We start from the raw sequence: 18,179 nt of genomic DNA on the forward strand, positions 1-18,179 counted from the left end.
CATGATATAAAGGAGGCTGCTTCTGCTCCTTGACAGACTGATATATTTGCCATTCTGCCGTTGTAAAGAGTAGCCAAATAATGCAGATAATAACTGCTAATTAATCATTCTTGGAGCCTCCGGAAGCCGGGTTCACACTGACCTCAGACAGCATCTGGGTCTAGCGTCTCTCCCTGGTCCTCAAGCTGCTGCATCCAATGGAGCCTGTCTGCTTAGCTCAGATGTTTGTATCAGACCCCAGGAGGTCAAGGTCAGTTGTGACGTTCTGACCAGAGATGTGGGAGAAGAGAAAAGAAGTGTTTTGGCTGAGGGACATCCTGTCCCCCACGTCCCAAGATGGGACTATGAGAGCAACATGAAAACAGTGCTCTGTCTTCTCAGGGTCGGCCCTTGAACAAACCCTGACTCCTGTGCTCTGGCTTCATCCTTCCTCCCGCTGTCCCTCCGTCCCTCCCTTTGTCCTTCCCTCCCTCCCTCCCTCCCTCCTTTCTTTCTTTTTTCTTTCTTTCCTTCTTTCTTTTTCCTCTCTCTCTCTCTCTCTCTCTCTCTCTCTCTCTCTCTCTCTCTAATTTTTATTTTCAGCAAGGCTTTACTCTGTAGCCCAGGCTGGCTGGAACTCATGGTTCCTCTGCCTCGCCTCCTTAACGTTGGCTGTATAGACACACCAGGCCTCCAGATCTGGTTAGAATCCTGGCTCTCAAGTGCAGAGCTGAGGTTCTAGAAGCCCTTCTCTGCCTCATGAATATGCATAGTCCCTATGAGGTGATTGAAAGTTGAAATGAGGAGCCGGGCAGCACATGCCTTTAATCCCAGCACTCGGGAGGCAGAGGCAGGTGGATTTTTGCAAGTTCGAGGCCAGCCTGGTCTACAAGAGCTAGTTCCAGGACAGGCTCCAAAGCTACAGAGAAACCCTGTCTCGAAAAACCAAAAAAAAAAGAAAAGAAAAGAAAAAAAAGAAAAAAGAAAAGAAAGAAAGAAAGAAAGAAAGAAAAAGTTGAAATGAGTGCTGAAGATGTAGCCCAGCGCTCAAGGGCTTGTGGTCTAGGGTGCAAACCCTGGGTTAGCTGTCTTCACAAAGCTGGCGCTGTACACCTGTAATCCATTCAGGAGGTGGAGCCCAGAAATTCAGGAATCCTGCCTGTCTGGTGGGCTCCAGGTCAGCCTGTGCTACCTGAGACCACGTCTCAAAAGCTAATTCATTCAGGGCTGGAGTTCCCTGGGTAAGAACACTTGCTGCTTTTCCAGAGGAACAAGTTCTGGGGGTCGGACCCAGGGCTTCATGTATGCTGAGCAGGCTTCTGCTGAGCCACATCCCAGCTTAGGTGTTGACTTTTCTCCCCAGCTAGCCCTGCCTCTCACTTCCTCTTGGACACAGCTACCCCTCAGAGTCTGTTTCCCGGGAACTTGATCTATTATGTCACGGTAATGTAAGTATTTGTCATTTAACTCACCAGCCAGGGGCCAGCAGTTGTCTCAGTGCGGAACATTCATTCCCAGGGAAGCCAACTGGGAAACAGGATTTGGCGGCACACTCCCATGGTTCCAGCATTCAGCGCAGTGAGGCAGGAGGATATGGAGCCCTGTTTGGCATGGAACTTGCTCTGTAGACCAGGCTGGCCTTGAACTCACAGGGATCCTCCTGCCTCTGACACCCAAGTGCTGGAATTAAAAGTGTGTGCCACCAAGCCTAACCCACACAAGTCATTTTTTAAGAAGATTATGTGTATGAGTGTTTCGCCTGCTCGTACGTATTTGCATCAGGCGCTAAAGGAGGTCATAAGACAGCATAAGATCTCTGGATGGAGTTACAGACAGTTGTGAGCTGCCATGTGGATGCTGGGAACCAAATCTAGGGCCTCTGGAAGGCAGCAAGTGCTTTGAACCCCTGAGCCATGCTTCCAGCCCCTCACACTACCTTTTAAAAAAACTAAAAGGGCATTTATGGCCAGAGATTCCACCGTTCTGCTCTCAGAAGCAGCAGCTTTACTGAGTCGCCACGGAGGAATTCAGGAACCAGTCTCCACTGGTGTGCCCAGTGACTTATTAATCGGCAGGGCGGATGTTAAAAATGAGTTCACATTAGTTGAGTCGGTGTGCAACGCTGGCTAAAATATGTTAGACTCAGGGCTGGAGAGATGGCCCTGCAGTTGAGAGCACTGACTGCTCTTTCAGAGGACCCGGGTTTAAATCCCAGCACCCACATGGCGGCTCACAACTGTTTTTGACTCTGGTTCCAGGGTACCCAACACCCATGGCAAACATCAATGGTCATAAAATTAAAAAATGAATAAATTTTTAAAAGCAAAAATATTTTAGATACTTCTGCCCTACTTTGAGTAGAGTGCAGGGATCTGGTCCATTTTGGGGGATGGTGTGCGTTGTCTTGATCCTGCCTTCAGTAGTCCCTGAAGCCACCTCTAGGGTTGCCACAATAGGGTTTTTCAAGGACACGGTCAAGTTGACCTCAAATGAACCTTGTATGAAAGGTACATTCAGAGCACAAATCTGCAGCCTCATCGGCTCACAGAACAGGTTGTGTGGCTGTGCTTGTGCCTGCCTGTGTCACCCGGAGCCGCTTCATCCCAGCTCTGCTCACCATTCGGGCTTCATTTCCAAACCCGTGAAGCCAACTCCTTCTGTTACCAGGAATGACCTTGCTGATTCTCCTTCCTTCGCCTCCCGGGTGCTGGAACTACAGCTGTGCACCCTGAACCCAGTTTATTCAGTATCGGGTTGAGACCCAGGGCTTCTTACATGCTGGGCGGGAATATTACCAACGGAACTACATCGCAGCCTTTAAGGACAGGCTTAATGCCCTGAATTCAGAGAAATTTGTCTTATGCACACATCAGTTCTGTCTGGTGGGTATTGGCAGCTGCTAAGAGCAGGAGGTGGCCGATACAGCTCCTGCTGTATGGATAATCCGTTCCAATGAACGTCCTCACTACAGCTGGATGTGCCGTGCACATCTTCAATCCCAGTGCGCGGGGCGGGGCGCGGGCATCAGGGAGACCCATCGCTTGGCTGTGCTTGTATGTTACTCTCATTCTCCAAGGTAGTCTTAGCGCTTTACGTTTGTGTTAACTAATTTAGCAACACCACGGAGAGAGGCTAGCAAAGATTCCCTCAGGAGGGCCTTGGGGGCGTGGTTGGGCGTGGCCAGAGACTGCAGCACTGTAATTGGCGGGTTTGAGTCTAAGGGGCGGAACCAGCCTTTAAGAGAGCCACCGGCTAGAGAATAAGCCACTGGTTCCTTCCTAAACACGCTAAGCTGGGATCTAACAACGACAGGCTTGTGGGTTCGGGAGGTAGAGAAGTGGTAGAGGCTTGACTAACATGTAGGAGGCCCCACGTTCATCGTCAGCCCTGGCAAAAATAGAAATAAGAGGCAGGAAGAGAGGGAGAAAGGCAAGTTAGAGACACCCACTACTATTTGAAGAAACGGAGGCACCTGACGCTTATGTGGGTCAGCCCAAAGCATACAGTCCTTTGCCCCACCGTTCAGCCTAGGCTGGTCTTGTCTCTTCCTCCTGAGCGCTGGATCACAGGTGTGAGGAGTACATATACACTTGGCTTCAGACAAAGTCGGTGGCTGAGGTTTGAGTCAGATACCTGTCATGTGGGGGTCTGTGTGACCCTGGCAACTCCACAGGAAGAAAAATTTGTGGGGTTTTCTTTCTTCATTGTTTTGTTGCAGGGTCCCTTGTAGTCAGGCTAGTCTGGAATTTGCTATGTAGCTGAGGCTTAAACTTCTGATCCTTCTGCCTCACACACCCCTGTTGTTGGCCATGGTGCTGGGAGGGAAGGGGTTGGATGGAAGGCTGCTGAAAGTATGAGTGACATCTCGGTGTCACCAAGGTGACCAGGCTCCTGAAGCGGGGAGGGGGAGGGGTTCTACCTTGCCAGGGATCTGCCTACATCTGTTGCTCAGCCCCTGCTCAGCTGGGGAAGGGGCCCCACAGCTTGGGCAAGGGTGAGCACAGGGCAGTGTAGTCAGTCCTGCCTGGGTGACCTAGCTGACCATGGTCTACCTGCGTGAGAGTCAGCAGAGAGGCCTGGAGGAATCCTGCATCCTCAGTGAGTGATGGATGCCGCGTGTGGGCTGCAGTGTCAAAAAGTGGAGTTGACAGACAAGACCAGAGATGAAAGGCAAAATCGGAGGCAGAAGCAAGCTAGGGGTGGTGCACATGCCTTTGATTCCTGGCAGGCAGATCCCTGCAGGTTCAAAGCCAGCCTGGTCTAAACCTAGTCTCAAAAAAAAAAAAAAAAAAAAAGGAAAACAACCGAAATACCCTCCCCCCCCCCAATTAAAAACCAAGCAAAGACACAGATGCAGAGAGAAGCAAATGAAAACCATTAAGGGGCTAGCATGTCTTGTCACTTGTCATCTCTGTGTGTGTGTGGGGGGGCGGGGGGGACCTGACACAAAACAAAAAATCCAAACAAAGATTGTCTCCCTGTGAACTGGCTCAAACGGCAGCGTACACACAAGGCCCTGGGTTTGATTCCCAGCCCAGCAGGCTACATAAGACTCGGTCTAAAACAACAAAGCAGACGCCCAACACACACGAGCAGATCTATCACTCGAAGCCTGAGGCAAGAGACTTGAGAGCGGCTAGCCTCAGACGCTCAGTGAGACCGTGTATGAAAATAAGAAGTAAACGGAGGGCTGGGGATGTGGTTCCAGGAGAGAGCACCTGCCTACCAGGCACTGCTCCCCAAAAGACAGACAGGGAAACAGGAAGGCCAGGGTGGTGCTGAGATGTGGCAACAGGAACAAGCAGGCAGAAATCCACCCCCACATTGACCTCCTTCCCGGCACTCCCGTGGTGGCGGCTGGTCCTTCTAGGTCTGCTTACCTTTCGTGGCGCTGACGGTCATTAAGCTCTCAGCTGGCCACAACTGAAGGCTCCACGCCCCAGGGAGGAAACCACTGAAGAGGCGTCCCTGCTCCATCGCACCCCAAACCACCAATTAATATTAACAAGGCAGAATGCTCCTGGCTGCCTAAAGACCCCCAACGGGGTACAAATGGAACAGAAGCCCCGCCTCATGACTCAGGAGGTTAAAGGGCTTGGGTCCATCTGTGAGTCCAGAGTATCCGGATGGAGAGTGGCGACAGGAAGGTCACCATCCAGCTGGTGGAGGACGGGGCCGAGGCTGGAGCCAGGGGCCCGCAGCTCTTTAAGGGCCAGAACTACGAAGCCATCCGGACAGCCTGCCTGGAATCCGGAATCCTGTTTCGTGACCCTTACTTTTCTGCTGGTCCTGATGCCCTTGGCTATGACAAGCTGGGACCCGACTCAGAGAAGGCCAAAGGGGTGGAATGGAAGAGGCCTTATGTAAAGTGGGGTCGAGCTGGGGCCTGGGTCTGCGGGAGGAGGGGTGCGGCCTGGGTTCTTGATCCGAGTCGGAGGGAGGAGGATTAGGCCTGCGTTCCTGGGTCTGAGGGAGGAGGGGTGCGGCCTGGATTCTTGATCCCTGAGTCGGAGGGAGAAGAGCTGGGCCTGCGATCCTGGGTCTGAGGGAGGAGGACTGAGCCTGGACTCCTGGGTCTGAGAGAGGAGGGCTGGGGCTGGGACCTGGGTCTGAGAGAGGAGGGGTAGGCTTAGATCCCTGAGTCTGAGGGAGGAGGGGTAGGCTTAGATCCCTGAGTCTGAGGGAGGAGGGGTAGGCTTAGATCCCTGAGTCTGAGGGAGGAGGGGTAGGCTTAGATCCCTGAGTCTGAGGGAGGAGGGGTAGGCTTAGATCCCTGGGTCTGAGGGAGGAGGGGTAGGCTTAGATCCCTGAGTCTGAGGGAGGAGGGGTAGGCTTAAATCCCTGAGTCTGAGGGAGGAGAGGTAGGCTTAGATCCCTGAGTCTGAGGGAGGAGGGGTAGGCTTAGATCCCTGGGTTTGAGAGAGGAGGGGTAGGCTTAGATCCCTGAGTCTGAGGGAGGAGGGGTAGGCTTAGATCCCTGAGTCTGAGGGAGAAGGGGTAGGCTTAGATCCCTGAGTCTGAGGGAGGAGGGGTAGGCTTAGATCCCTGAGTCTGAGGGAGGAGGGGTAGGCTTAGATCCCTGGGTCTGAGAGAGGAGGGGTAGGCTTAGATCCCTGAGTCTGAGGGAGGAGGGGTAGGCTTAGATCCCTGGGTCTGAGGGAGAAGGGGTAGGCTTAGATCCCTGAGTCTGAGGGAGGAGGGGTAGGCTTAGATCCCTGAGTCTGAGGGAGGAGGGGTAGGCTTAGATCCCTGGGTCTGAGGGAGGAGGGGTAGGCTTAGATCCCTGGGTCTGAGAGAGGAGGGGTAGGCTTAGATCCCTGAGTCTGAGGGAAGAGGCTGGCCTGGGTTCCTGGGTCTGAGGGAGGAAGGCTGGGGCCTAGGTTTCTGGGTCTGAGGAAAGAGGCTGGGCCTGGACCCTGGTTCTGAGGAAGTGGGGCTAGATGGATAACAACAGGCTCAGCCATGAGGTTGGGGGCGGGGAGAGTTCAGGAAAGCAACGCTCCTACCCACAGGCCTTCCGAGAGTTACAGGCCCTCATTACCTAGGTGTCAGGGACCTGGGCCTCTGGCTTCTCAGTTGCTCCAGTCTTCCCTTTCCTGGTTTCACTGGAATCTTCGTCTTCCAGGAGTTTTGTGCTGAACCCCACTTCATCTGTGAAGACATGAGCAGGACAGATGTATGTCAGGGAAGCCTGGGTGAGCCCTCAGACCCAGGGTCTGGACAGCTCCACACCTCCGTCTTCTCCCCCCACCCCCATCTTTCCCTGTATTCTTGAATTTGCTGGTCCCTTGGTCCCTCCTCATCTAATCCGAGCCTATCCCCTCCCAGGAAACTGCTGGCTTCTTGCAGCTGCCGCCTCCCTGACACTGTACCCCAGACTCCTGTACCGTGTGGTTCCTCCTGGACAAAGTTTCCAAGATGGATATGCAGGGGTCTTCCATTTTCAGGTAGAGCTCAGTTCCTCGCTCCATGCCTCAGTTTCCCCTGTGATGGAAGATGACCTTGGTTTCACAGTTACCTTGGTTTCACAGTTCTCCCCTGGGTGCTGGGATTCTGGAATTTGGGAAGTGGTAGACAGAAAGGAAGGCTGGACTCAGGCAGCCTGGAAGCTGAGCCCACTCCTGCCCTTTCTTTCCCCTAGCTCTGGCAGTTTGGCCGCTGGGTGGATGTGGTGGTTGACGACAGGCTGCCTGTGCGTGAGGGGAAGCTGATGTTCGTGCGCTCAGAACAGAGGAATGAATTCTGGGCTCCTCTGTTGGAAAAGGCCTATGCCAAGTAAGAATGCCAATCCCTCCCAGCTCTCGCCCCAAGTCCCAGGAACAGGCCCCAAGCTATGTGGAGTACCAACATCTGGGGTCCTCCAGACATACAACTGAGGACCCCAAATCAAGTCCTAGCAGCCAGGGTCCTAGCATCACAACACTCTCCTAGAACTTTCATTATTTGGTATTTTATTTGCTATTTTATTGAGAAAGGACCTCACGCAGCCTCGTCTGCCTGGGTACTAGCTATGTAGTCAAGGAGACCCTGGACCTGACGTCCTTGCCTCTCCCTCAGGAGTGCAGGGGTTACAGGTTTATATAGTGCTGCGGCTTGAACCGGGTGTCATACATGCTGGGCAGGCACACACTGTACCGACTGAACTATATCCCCATGCTGTGGAAAACCCTTTATTTATTTACTTATAGTCATTAAGGAGCCCATACTGGCCTCAAACTCATAACTTTTCTTTGTTGGACTCTTGTGGACATGGGTTACAGGTATGCACAACTCCTGGCTAATTTAGGAAGGGTGTGTAGGTGCAGAAGATGGAACCCGTGACCTTGTTCATGCTAAGCCACATACCCAGCTCCTCACTGGGGGATTCTAGGCAGGGGCTCTACCACTGAGCCACAGCCGAGCCCCTTACTGGGGGATTCTGGGCAGGGGCTCTACCACTGACACATACTCTCAACCTGTGAATCTTCAAATCTTAAAGGTCTCCCCTTTTGACATTTCCCACATTCTATTCTATTCTATTCTATTCTATTCTATTCTTTCTATTCTATTCTATTCTATTCTATTCTATTCTATTCTATTCTTTCTATTCTATTCATTTATTATGTGTAGTGTTCTGTCTGCCTGTATTCCTGCAGGCCAGAAGAGGGCACCAAATCTCATTACAGATGGTTGTGAGCCACCATGTGGTTGCTGGGAATTGAACTCAGGACCTTTGGAAGAGCAGGCAATGCTCTTAATGGCTGAGCCATCTCTCCAGCCCTCCCACAAACACTCTTAGAAGTCCACTGATACCCATATTTCCTAAGGATCCTAAAATCCCATGTATCTATCAGGCTCTGGATTTGGTAAATCCTATTCCCTGAAGGGCCTTGAATCCTGCTCCATCTCTCATGATCCGTTAGACATCCACAGCACATCCTCTCCATCTCAGGCCGTGGAAGCCCTGACAAGTCCCCATAGGCCTCGCCTTCACAGCCTTCCGGAGCCTCGAAGGTTCATTCATGAAAGGCTGACAATTCTAGCACAGCTGGGCCCATGGCCTCCTGTCCCACTGATTCTAGAGATCAGAGGCCTAACCCTGTTAGAGCTCCCCGCTTCATCTCTGAATATTTCAGGGGTTGAGCCAGGCTTGGTAGCCTACACCTGTAATCACAGTACTGAGTACACTGAGGCAGGAGGATTACAAGTTCAAGGTCAGACTGGACTGTGCAGCAATACCGTGACTAACAAAAAATAAGCTGAGCGTGGTAGAGAACGAACACCTTTATTTCTAGCACTCTGACAGCAGAGGCAGGCGGGTCTCTTTGAGTGTGAGGTAAGCCTGGTCTACAGAGTGAGTTCATGGCCAGCCAAGGCTGCATAATGAGATCCTGTCTCAAAAACAAGAGGGGTACTGGAGGGGGTTGGAGGGATGGTTCAGTGTTGAGGGTGGTAGCTGCTCTCGCAGGTTTGATTCCCAGACACAACTGTCTCTAACTTCAGTACCAGGGACCTAATACCTCTGGGCACTGCACACATGTGGTGCGCAGCCATACATGCAGGCAAAGCATATATAAACATTAACTAATACATAAACCAATATGCACACATATATTACACACACACACACACACACACACACACACACACATATATTATACAATCACCTTGATAGAGTCCCCCACCCACGACCCACTCCACCTGCTCCAACAGGCTCCATGGCTCCTACGAGGTGATGCGAGGAGGTCACATGAATGAGGCTTTCGTGGACTTTACAGGAGGCGTGGGTGAGGTCCTCTACCTGAGACGAAACACTCCAGGTCTCTTTGCTGCCCTTCGCCATGCACTGGCCAAGGAGTCCCTTGTGGGTGCCACTGCCCTGGTGAGAGCCGAGCCCCCAAATGGACCTCTGCTAGACCGTCACAGTCAGGGATGCGGTGGGAGGGGAGCAGAGTGTCTTGTCTTTCCTACTTCCTGCTGTTGACCCCCAGATCCTTGCTGGTAGATTCTAGACCTGGGCTCTACAGGGAAGCTACACCCCTCCACACTGGCCTTGGACTTGTGGTCTTCTTGCCTCAGCTTTCTGTGTAGCTGGGATCATAGGCCTGTGACCCAGGGCCCAGGCTTCTCCCTCTCCTTTCTGTGTCTCTTGTCACCCTCGCTGAGCACCTTGGCACAGCTCTTGGGATGGAAGCATGGAGCGGGGTTGGGAAGCCAGAGAGAGAGCTGACCTGTCCTGGGAGGCCAGAGAGAGAGAGGAGGGAAGGAGGGAGGGAGGGAGGAAGGGAGAGAGAGAGAGAGAGAGAGAGAGAGCCAGCTGACCTGTCCTGGGAGGAGAGAGAGAGAGAGAGAGAGAGAGAGAGAGAGAGAGAGAGAGAGATAACCTGTCCTGGGAGGCTGGAGAGACAGCTGACCTGTCCCCAACCCCAGCTTCCCAATCTTGTCCTCCTTCAGAGTGATCGGGGTGAGATCCGCACAGATGAAGGGCTGGTAAAGGGACATGCGTATTCTGTTACAGGTACACACAAGGTGAGTCACACCCATTGCTGGGCTAGTCTAACAGGGGTGTCCCCATGCTACCCTCTGTGAAGACGCCCCCACCCCACCCTCACTGACGACATTGTCTTCAGATGTTCCTGGGCTTCACCAAGGTGCGGCTGCTGCGGCTGAGGAACCCCTGGGGCCGTGTGGAGTGGTCCGGGCCCTGGAGTGACAGGTGGGATGTGCTTGGGGGGGGGGTGAGGGGTGACAGTGGGATGGGCTGGGGGGTGGGGGTGACAGGTGGGATGGGCTGGGGGTGGGGTGACAGGTGAGATGGGCTGGGGGTGGGATGACAGGTGAGATGGGCTGGGGGTGGGGGTGACAGGTGGGATGGGATGAGGGGGCTCAGTCCCCCTTGCCTACATCTCACATTGGTCTCTAGCTGTCCTCGCTGGGACATGCTTCCCTCTGAGTGGCGAGATGCCCTGCTTGTGAAAAAGGAGGACGGTGAGTTCTGGTGAGTTCTCGGGGACCCACTCTACCTGTGAGGGGAGGGGACACTGGGACAGAAAGGACACACAGAAATGCATGGGTTGGACAAGTCAGGGCAGAAGCAGTAGGAACAGGACTGTTAAGGGCATTGTTTTCAAAGAGAGACAGAATTCACTACATAGACCAGCATAGCCTCGGACTCAGGCCAGTTTCTCTACCTCAGTCTCCCCAATGCAGGGCTTGCAGGCATGAGCCCACCATGATTAGCCCATGGAAGGAGTCTAAAGGAATTTGGAAACACTGATTTTGGGGGATTGAAAGGGACAGAATCATGTTTGGGGCGGCTGAGGAGGCTTAGTGACATTTGGGGCTTTCAATATATACATTGTATTTACTGCATCTGTGCAGAAATGCACGATGCTGAGAGACCACCTTTCACTAGGGTTGTCAGGCTGAAACTGTTTTCTTGTTTGTTTGTTTGTTTAACGCTTTACTCTTTGGGGGCCCAGCACCCAGTCCCAAATAAACACCGAGACTAACTCTTACTTATAAATACCCAACCTTAGCGTGGCTTGTCTCTAACCAGCTTTTCTTAAATTATCCCATTTACTTTTGCCTCTGGGCTTTTACCTTTCTCTATTCTATGTCTTTCTCTGTGTCTTTCTTCGTTGCTGGTTGTGTAGCTACCCCCGGCGTCCTCCTCTCCTTTTCTCCCCCAAAAGGGACCTTTCTTCTGCTCAGCCCCCACTAAAGAACCCTCGCTACACACGTAGTTCCTCCCTACACTTCCTGTCAGCTAGTTGCTGACTCAGCCTCCTGACTCCAAGTTAATTTTATTTACTCAAATAAATGTCACATGTCTTTGCACCGTTAACAAAAGCAGAGAAACACAATACACCTATACACGGTTAAAGTAATAGCACGCGACCACAGGTGAGCTGCGACCATAGCTTTACCGGCTCCGTCATCTTCCCGGCCTACCTGAAGATTGTCTAAAGTTAATTTGAAGATATCTGAGAGTTTAAATATCCCCAGTAGTGGGGCATTTGTCAGGACTCGGATGACTTGGCAAGGCCTCAGACCTTCAGGGTTTCTGGAGAGTGGAGCTTATATTGGCAGTATTTAAGGAACTGGGAGCTTTGTGGCTGGAGACCACTTTTGGGGTCCCTCAAGTTGGACTCCGGAGTGACTGGGCATCTCCCATGGTCGGTGCTGTCCAGGATGGAGCTTCAGGACTTCCTCACGCACTTCAACACGGTCCAGATCTGTTCACTGAGCCCTGAGGTGCTGGGTCCCAGCCCTGCTGGCGGAGGCTGGCATATCCACATCTTCCAGGGCCGCTGGGTGAGAGGTTTCAACTCCGGCGGGAGCCAGCCCAGTGCTGGTGAGGCCTGAGGGCCCCTGAGAAGGAAGCTGGGGCGGGGGCTGTGGCAGGCTGGGAACTCCACCTCCTTCTCTTCTGTCAGAAACCTTCTGGACCAATCCCCAGTTCCGGCTGACGCTGCTGGAGCCAGATGAAGAAGAGGATGAAGATGATGAAGAGGGACCCTGGGGTGGTTGGGGAGCAGCAGGGGCGCGGGGCCCAGCGAGGGGAGGCCGCATGCCCAAGTGTACGGTCCTCCTGTCGCTCATCCAGCGCAACCGCCGGTGTCTGAGGGCCAGGGGCCTCACTTACCTCACTGTGGGCTTCCACGTGTTCCAGGTGAGGCCAAGGTCAAGTTGAGGTCTGGTGGGGCAGAGGGTCACACGAGCGTTGTAACGGGAAGGAGGGAACTGGGGGTTAGGGAGGAGAGCTGTTGTTGAGAGAACTGGAGAGACGGATTCAGGGACAAGGACAGAAAAAGGTTCGGAGTCAGAGGGCAGGAGGTGACTAAGGGGACTGGGAAGGGACGAGGATATAGGTGGAAAGGAAAGGGCTGGGGAAGCGGTCAGAGGGGACCTAGATCTGAGATTAGGATGGGGGGATATTAAGGATCGAGAAAAAAGGACGGTGTGAGGGGTGGGGGTGGGGGGCTCAGGGAGGGGAATCTGCACATCGCCCCCCCCCCCACTTCCCCGACTTTTCCTCTCTGCAGATTCCAGAGGAGGTGGGTTTCAGATGCGACCCCAGACCCACCCTAGGGCTTGGTCGACCAGCGCTGAAAAACCAGGGACACGGGAGGGCCTGGCTAGACAGTCTGGGTGTGTGTGTGGAGGACCAGGGGGTTGGGTGGGGAGTTTGGGGTGGTGGTGGTCATGGCGCCCCGCCCGCAGCTGCTGGGCCTCTGGGACTCCCCGCGCAGCCGCGCGCTCTTGCCGGGATTGCTGCGAGCTGACCGCTCGGTGTTCTGCGCCCGCCGCGACGTAAGCCGCCGCTGCCGCCTGCCGCCGGGCCACTACCTGGTGGTACCCAGCGCCTCACGCGTGGGCGACGAAGCCGACTTCACACTGCGCATCTTTTCGGAACGCAGCCACACCGCAGTGTGAGCCCGACCCCGACCCTGGCCCAGGGACCTCAATCTAGAATCATCCATTTAGCCCCTGGTACCAAATCCCGCTCAGGGACCATAAAGCCCCGCCCTCATCCCAGCCACGCCCTCCCTGGAATCTCTGCCACCCATCCTCTCCCCGATTAAACCCACTGCCCTTTGACTCCACTCACTTCCTCTGCTGAGATTCCCCGCCTGAAATCATCCTCCCACTCCGTAATTTGCAGGGAGATCGATGACGTGATCAGCGCCGACCTGGACGCCCTCCAGGTGCGGTACTGTTGTGGGCGGGGACTGGACGCAGCGGGTGGGACTTTGGGAGGGGACTGAACTCCTCCACCCAACAGGTCCCCTACAAACCATTGGAGCTGGAGCTGGCTCAGCTGTTTTTGGAGCTGGCTGGAGAGGTGAGGAGGGGTCGGGGACTGGGGTGTCTGGCCAAATGATGCAAAGCTCCCTCTCTCCCTATGTGTCAAAAAAACAAAAACAAAAACAAAACAAACAAAAAAATCAAAAAACCAAAGAAACGAACAAAACTGCAGAGCAGGGTGCCCTGGAACAACTCTGCATCTTGCAGGCCAGGTTGGCCTCCTTCAGGTAACCCAGTGCTAGGGTTACAGACTCGGGCCACCATGCTGGGGCTTTGGGTGTCCCCCTCTACTTCCATGATGCTTTCCTGTTTGTGTTCCTCTGGGCGTGCTGAACGATTTCCCTTGCCACCGGGCTTTTCTCCATCTGCCCCTGCTTTCTCTGGAGGTTCAGACCCCCGGCCAGAGTCTTCCCTAAGTGTCCTCCTCTGTCATCTGTCCACTGTGGGCTCCCACAGCCAGTGTATGGAGCCCTAACCATCGCTGTCGTGACCACCCAAGGGCTAGACCTGCCTCCTCTAGCTGAACCCTACGAAGGTAGCCACCGCTACCTCCACACTACGGAGCACAAGGCCTGGCCCAGAGCCTTCGTTAGTTAGATGATTGAACCAGTGGCCTCACAAGTAGCTCTTTCTTGACTAGGAGGAGGAACTCGATGCACTTCAGCTGCAGACCTTAATAAGCATCGCTCTGGAGCCCTGTGAGTTTGGCCAGGGGAGGGGGTCTCTGCAACTGGAGCGGCTCACCCAGAGCCTTTATGCATGATGCAAGGGGAACCAGGGCTCAGCTTGAGCTTCCTCTTTCTATGGTCTCATGGTCACATGAGGGCCATAATCACTCACGCCCCCCCCTCCCCGTCTTCCCCTAAGAAGCACCATGTACAAAGACTTGGGACCACAGCTTTATTGGCTTTGTCAGGCGTGACTCTGCACCTGTTCCTATAAATGCCCACTGCGGGAGTTAGTCCACATAGCTCTTGCGATGTTGGTCCATATGCAAGAGGTGTCGGATTTCTTTTTTGTAGCTAGGGCCAATGCCAGGACTTCTGGAGAGATTGGGCTCAGGACCTGCGAGCAGCTTGTGCAGTGTTTTGGGGTATGTGAGACAGTGTATGGGGAGGAGGGACAGAGATGCTGGGGATCCCCCCTGCCTCTCATGGGACATTAATTGTAACCAGATGTCCTCATCTGCAGCATGGGCGAAGGTTGGCCCTACACCACTTCCAGGAACTCTGGGGCCATCTCCTGGTATGGCAGGTAAGGTGAGCATAGGGACCAGCTACCTCTTAGAGCAGTGGTTCCCAACTTTTCTAATGCTGGGACCCTTTAATGCAGGTCCTCTTGTTGTGGTGACCCCAACCATGTTGCTATTTCATAACTGTAATGTTGCTACTGTTATGAACTGTAAATATCTGCTATGTAGGATGTCTGATGTGCCTGTAGAAAAGGGCTGACACCCAAAGGGGTCCCGACACACCAGCTGAGAACCTCTCTGCTCTAGACACTAATGTCCTGCGGGCCACCAATGGAGCACTGGACCTCTCATGCCAACTTGGGAGTGAAAAAGATATGATGCGGGGCTGGAGAGATGGCTCATTGGTTAAGAGCACTGGCTGTTCTTCCAGAGGTTCTGAGTTCAATTCCCAGCAACCACATGGTGGCTCCCAGCCACCTATGAGATCTGGTGCCCTCTTCTGGTGTGCGGGCACACATGGAGGCAGACTGTTGTATAAGTAAATAGTGAAAAAAGAGAAAGATATAATGCTCTTGTCACCCCACTGTGGCCCTCTGAGAGCAGGAACTAGACTGGTCCAGAGCTGCTGCTGGTTCCTGTTGGAATCCTGGAATCCGTTCCTAACTCAGCTCCTTTGCCCTGTGACTATAGACCTGTCACCTCCAAGGAGCCTTTGCTTAGCTACCAATGGGTACTCCTTCAAGCGAGGGGGAAGGAGTAGCTGCAGGATCCTGGAACCATAACCCCAGCTATTAAGCCCTCCCCTAAGCCTTTGTGGGTAGAAAGATTTGAACTTGTTCCCAAAGGCCTGCCGGGAGCTTGTTGTCTTGTGAGATACACATGTGCACAGTGGTCCCCAGCCAGGAGCCAGGGCAGCGGGGGCCTCAGAGGCCCTCTCTTGACTATTTCACAGTGCAGTATCAGTGCTCAGGGATCTGAGTGGAATTCCCTCCCGTCTATCTGCCTCTTCACCCTCCAGGCCACATTTGACAAGTTTGATGAAGATGCCTCTGGGACAATGAACTCCTATGAGTTAAGGCTGGCCCTGAATGCTGCAGGTATGGATGGGGACCTTCCCGGATGCTTGTAAGGACAGCACCTACTCCTCCTTTCAGAACACCCCTCAGCCTGTGGCTATCCCAGACTGAGGCTGTTCCCAAGGCCCAGCACTAACTTCCTTCTGTGGTAGCTCTGGGCACATAACTGAGTGTTTGCTTCTGTGACATGGCTCATGTGTACAGTGGAATGCAAGGGCAGTCATTCTCCAAAGTCACAGAATATCCCAAAGCACCTTCCGAGGCTACTGCATTACAGCAGAGGAAGTCCCACCCAGGACCCTAAGCCATGGGGAGATGTGTGTTAGGGAACTTCAGTGGGATTGCTGAAAGCTTCTGGAAGATGGCTGGGTCCATGCTTCTAACTGTGACCACCAAGTACAAGGAGCCAGGGAGATTTGGGGGTGGAACAACTGCCCAGTGGAAGAGATAAACTCCAAGTACGAGATCTGGAGAAAGTGGCCAAGAGTCCAGGAACATGTAAGACATTATCCGGAAGCATCAGAGTAGAAAGCCTGGGGGTCAGGGTGTTGACCCCCAAAGAAGCAGGACACAGGATAGACTGGGAGGACGGGAGTTCACTGGATCACCTATCCATCCATCTGCCCCATTCTCTGTGTCCTGTGCTACTCACCCCAAGTGAGTGGCACAAACAAAGGTTGTTCTACACAGAAGGAAACTGATTATGTCTTTTTAGGAATATTCAGCAATTCTAACAGGTTGGCCGAGGGCTCTCAGGTCCTTCTACCCCATCTAGCCAGGTTTTCCTTCAGCCCGGCCTGGACCAGCATATGCTAATATGAACGGGTACATGAACATCAAAGGGAGTGACCTGCCTCAAGCAACCTAGCTCTAGGCATGGTGTTTGTGTGTGGGGTGGGACCTGGAGTTGTTGAGTGAGCACACAAAGATACAGTGCAAACTTGTGCAGTTATCATTGGGCCTATAAGGGGCACATAGAAGCTGGGAGGAACAAGTCCTCAGGCCTTGGGGCTTCTTGAAACCTCACTGTGATTCTACAGCAGAGGTGACAAGGCCCATGACTATACTTTAGGCGTGGCTTCAGAAGAGAACTACACAGCAGGGTTCTCCAGTGTTTCAGGCAGCTCGGAGACAGCCAACCTCTGAAGGAACAACCACAAAGCTAGCCACAACTGTAGGTACCTTGAGAGGCAGAGGCAAGATGGCAAGTTGTAGGTCAAGTAATTTAATGTCTCATAAAATACACAAAGGGCTGTGGGGTGAATGCAGTTCAGCAGGAGAGCCCCTGCCTAGAATCCCCCAGTGAGGGGTTGTGAGGGGTTGAGGTGTGGCTCAGTGGTAGAGCCCCTGCCTAGAATCCCCCAGTGAAGGGCTAGGGGCACAGTGCAGTGGATAGCACTTGCTTAACATGTGCAAAGGCCCAGGTTCTCTCTCTAACATTCCAAAACAGCAACATAAAGCCCAGACTGCATTTGCAGAGTGCTCACCTCGCATCTAAGTTAAACCTAGGCTTTAAATCTCACACTTGGAAGGTAGAGGTAGGAGAACCAGTTGATGACCATCCTTGGCTACTTAAAAGGAGTTGGAGGCCAGCCTCGCTTAAACATAACACAAAACGGAACACAGGGCCAGGGATATGGCTTAGGTAAAATACTTACATATTAAAGTATATATAAGGGTCAGAGTTCAGATCTCCAGTGCCCATGTGAAGGTCAGGGGACACTGTGGCTCACCTAAATGCCCAGCATTTGGGAGGAGACAAGTGACCCCCCAGAGGAAACTTGCTAGCTAAAAGAAACTGGTTTGAATTCAGGATTTCAGTGGACTTTGCGTCACACAGTGGAGTATGACTGAGGAAGACACTAAGTCAGTCTTCAGCAGTCTTTAGTTTGCACAGGCACACACACTACATACACCTACCCCCCCCCCCCAATTCAAACAAAAAGCAGCACCACAACCAACACAGCCTCCTTCTAGGCTTCCACCTGAACAACCAGCTGACACAGTCCCTTACTAGCCGCTACCGGGACAGCCGGCTCAGAGTGGATTTCGAACGCTTTGTGTCCTGTGCAGCCCGGCTCACCTGCATCTTCCATGAGTGCTGCTCCTGGCTGGGTGGGTATGCTGGGGCGTACCTCAGGACTAGTGCTGGGTACTCACCCTGCCTCTCAAACACAGGTCACTGCAGCCAACACCTGGATGGTGGTGAGGGGGTTGTCTGCCTGACCCACAAACAGGTGAGCTAGCAAGAGAGACAGGGTGGTTCCAGCACCATCTTGAGGCCTCTGTTCCAAAGTTCTCTCTTTTCTATTCAGTGGTCGGAGGTGGCTACCTTCTCCTAGGCCAGAAGCTGAGGGAGGCCACCCTCCTCCAGGTCTGAGCTGCCCTGTTTGGCACCAGTGGTGGAAGCTGAATCTGGACACGCACCCTCCTGGGGCTAGTCCCAACCACCCCTGCACAGGTGGTGGCACTGGTGTCTTTCTTCTGGTGATGTCTTCTCAAGTACTGGGATTATGGGCCTGAGCTTCCAAACAGAACTGCCTTCTTTCCTTTTGAAGCCTGTGCATATGCCAGTCCCTGTTTAGAAAGGCCCACATCCACACATGGGTACACGTGGTTGGCCCTGCAAGCTCCCCAGGGTG

General features: G+C 53.3%; 1 protein-coding gene and 1 long non-coding RNA gene across 3 annotated transcripts; one reads left to right on the forward strand and one right to left on the reverse strand.

Annotated features, from left to right (window-relative positions):
• Nucleotides 1-5,105: 5,105 nt before the first annotated feature.
• Nucleotides 5,106-18,095, forward strand: Capn12 (calpain 12). Its single transcript, XM_041654924.1, has 21 exons — nt 5,106-5,342; nt 6,605-6,674; nt 6,808-6,926; nt 7,121-7,254; nt 9,172-9,340; nt 9,913-9,987; nt 10,089-10,174; nt 10,382-10,456; nt 11,652-11,815; nt 11,898-12,133; nt 12,507-12,518; nt 12,685-12,893; nt 13,127-13,169; nt 13,247-13,306; nt 13,910-13,967; nt 14,292-14,362; nt 14,461-14,523; nt 15,480-15,558; nt 17,515-17,656; nt 17,726-17,774; nt 17,853-18,095. The coding sequence occupies exons 1-21, from the start codon at nt 5,106-5,108 to the stop codon at nt 17,877-17,879; spliced, it is 2,178 nt and encodes a 725-aa protein (XP_041510858.1). The 3' UTR covers nt 17,880-18,095.
• Nucleotides 11,261-13,185, reverse strand: LOC121450142. Of its 2 annotated transcripts, none has more exons than XR_005974554.1 (3): nt 13,073-13,185; nt 12,107-12,239; nt 11,261-11,935 (listed from the first exon to the last, which is right to left on the reverse strand). It is a non-coding gene; the product is annotated as an uncharacterized LOC121450142 (long non-coding RNA). The 2 variants fall into 2 exon arrangements; XR_005974555.1 differs by having other exon boundaries at nt 12,107-12,204; nt 13,073-13,165.
• Nucleotides 18,096-18,179: the final 84 nt, after the last annotated feature.

This window comes from Microtus oregoni, unplaced genomic scaffold (genome assembly GCF_018167655.1).
Source record: "Microtus oregoni isolate MIOR12 unplaced genomic scaffold, Mior012 000006F_ref0000085, whole genome shotgun sequence".
Lineage (NCBI taxonomy): Eukaryota > Metazoa > Chordata > Mammalia > Rodentia > Cricetidae > Microtus > Microtus oregoni.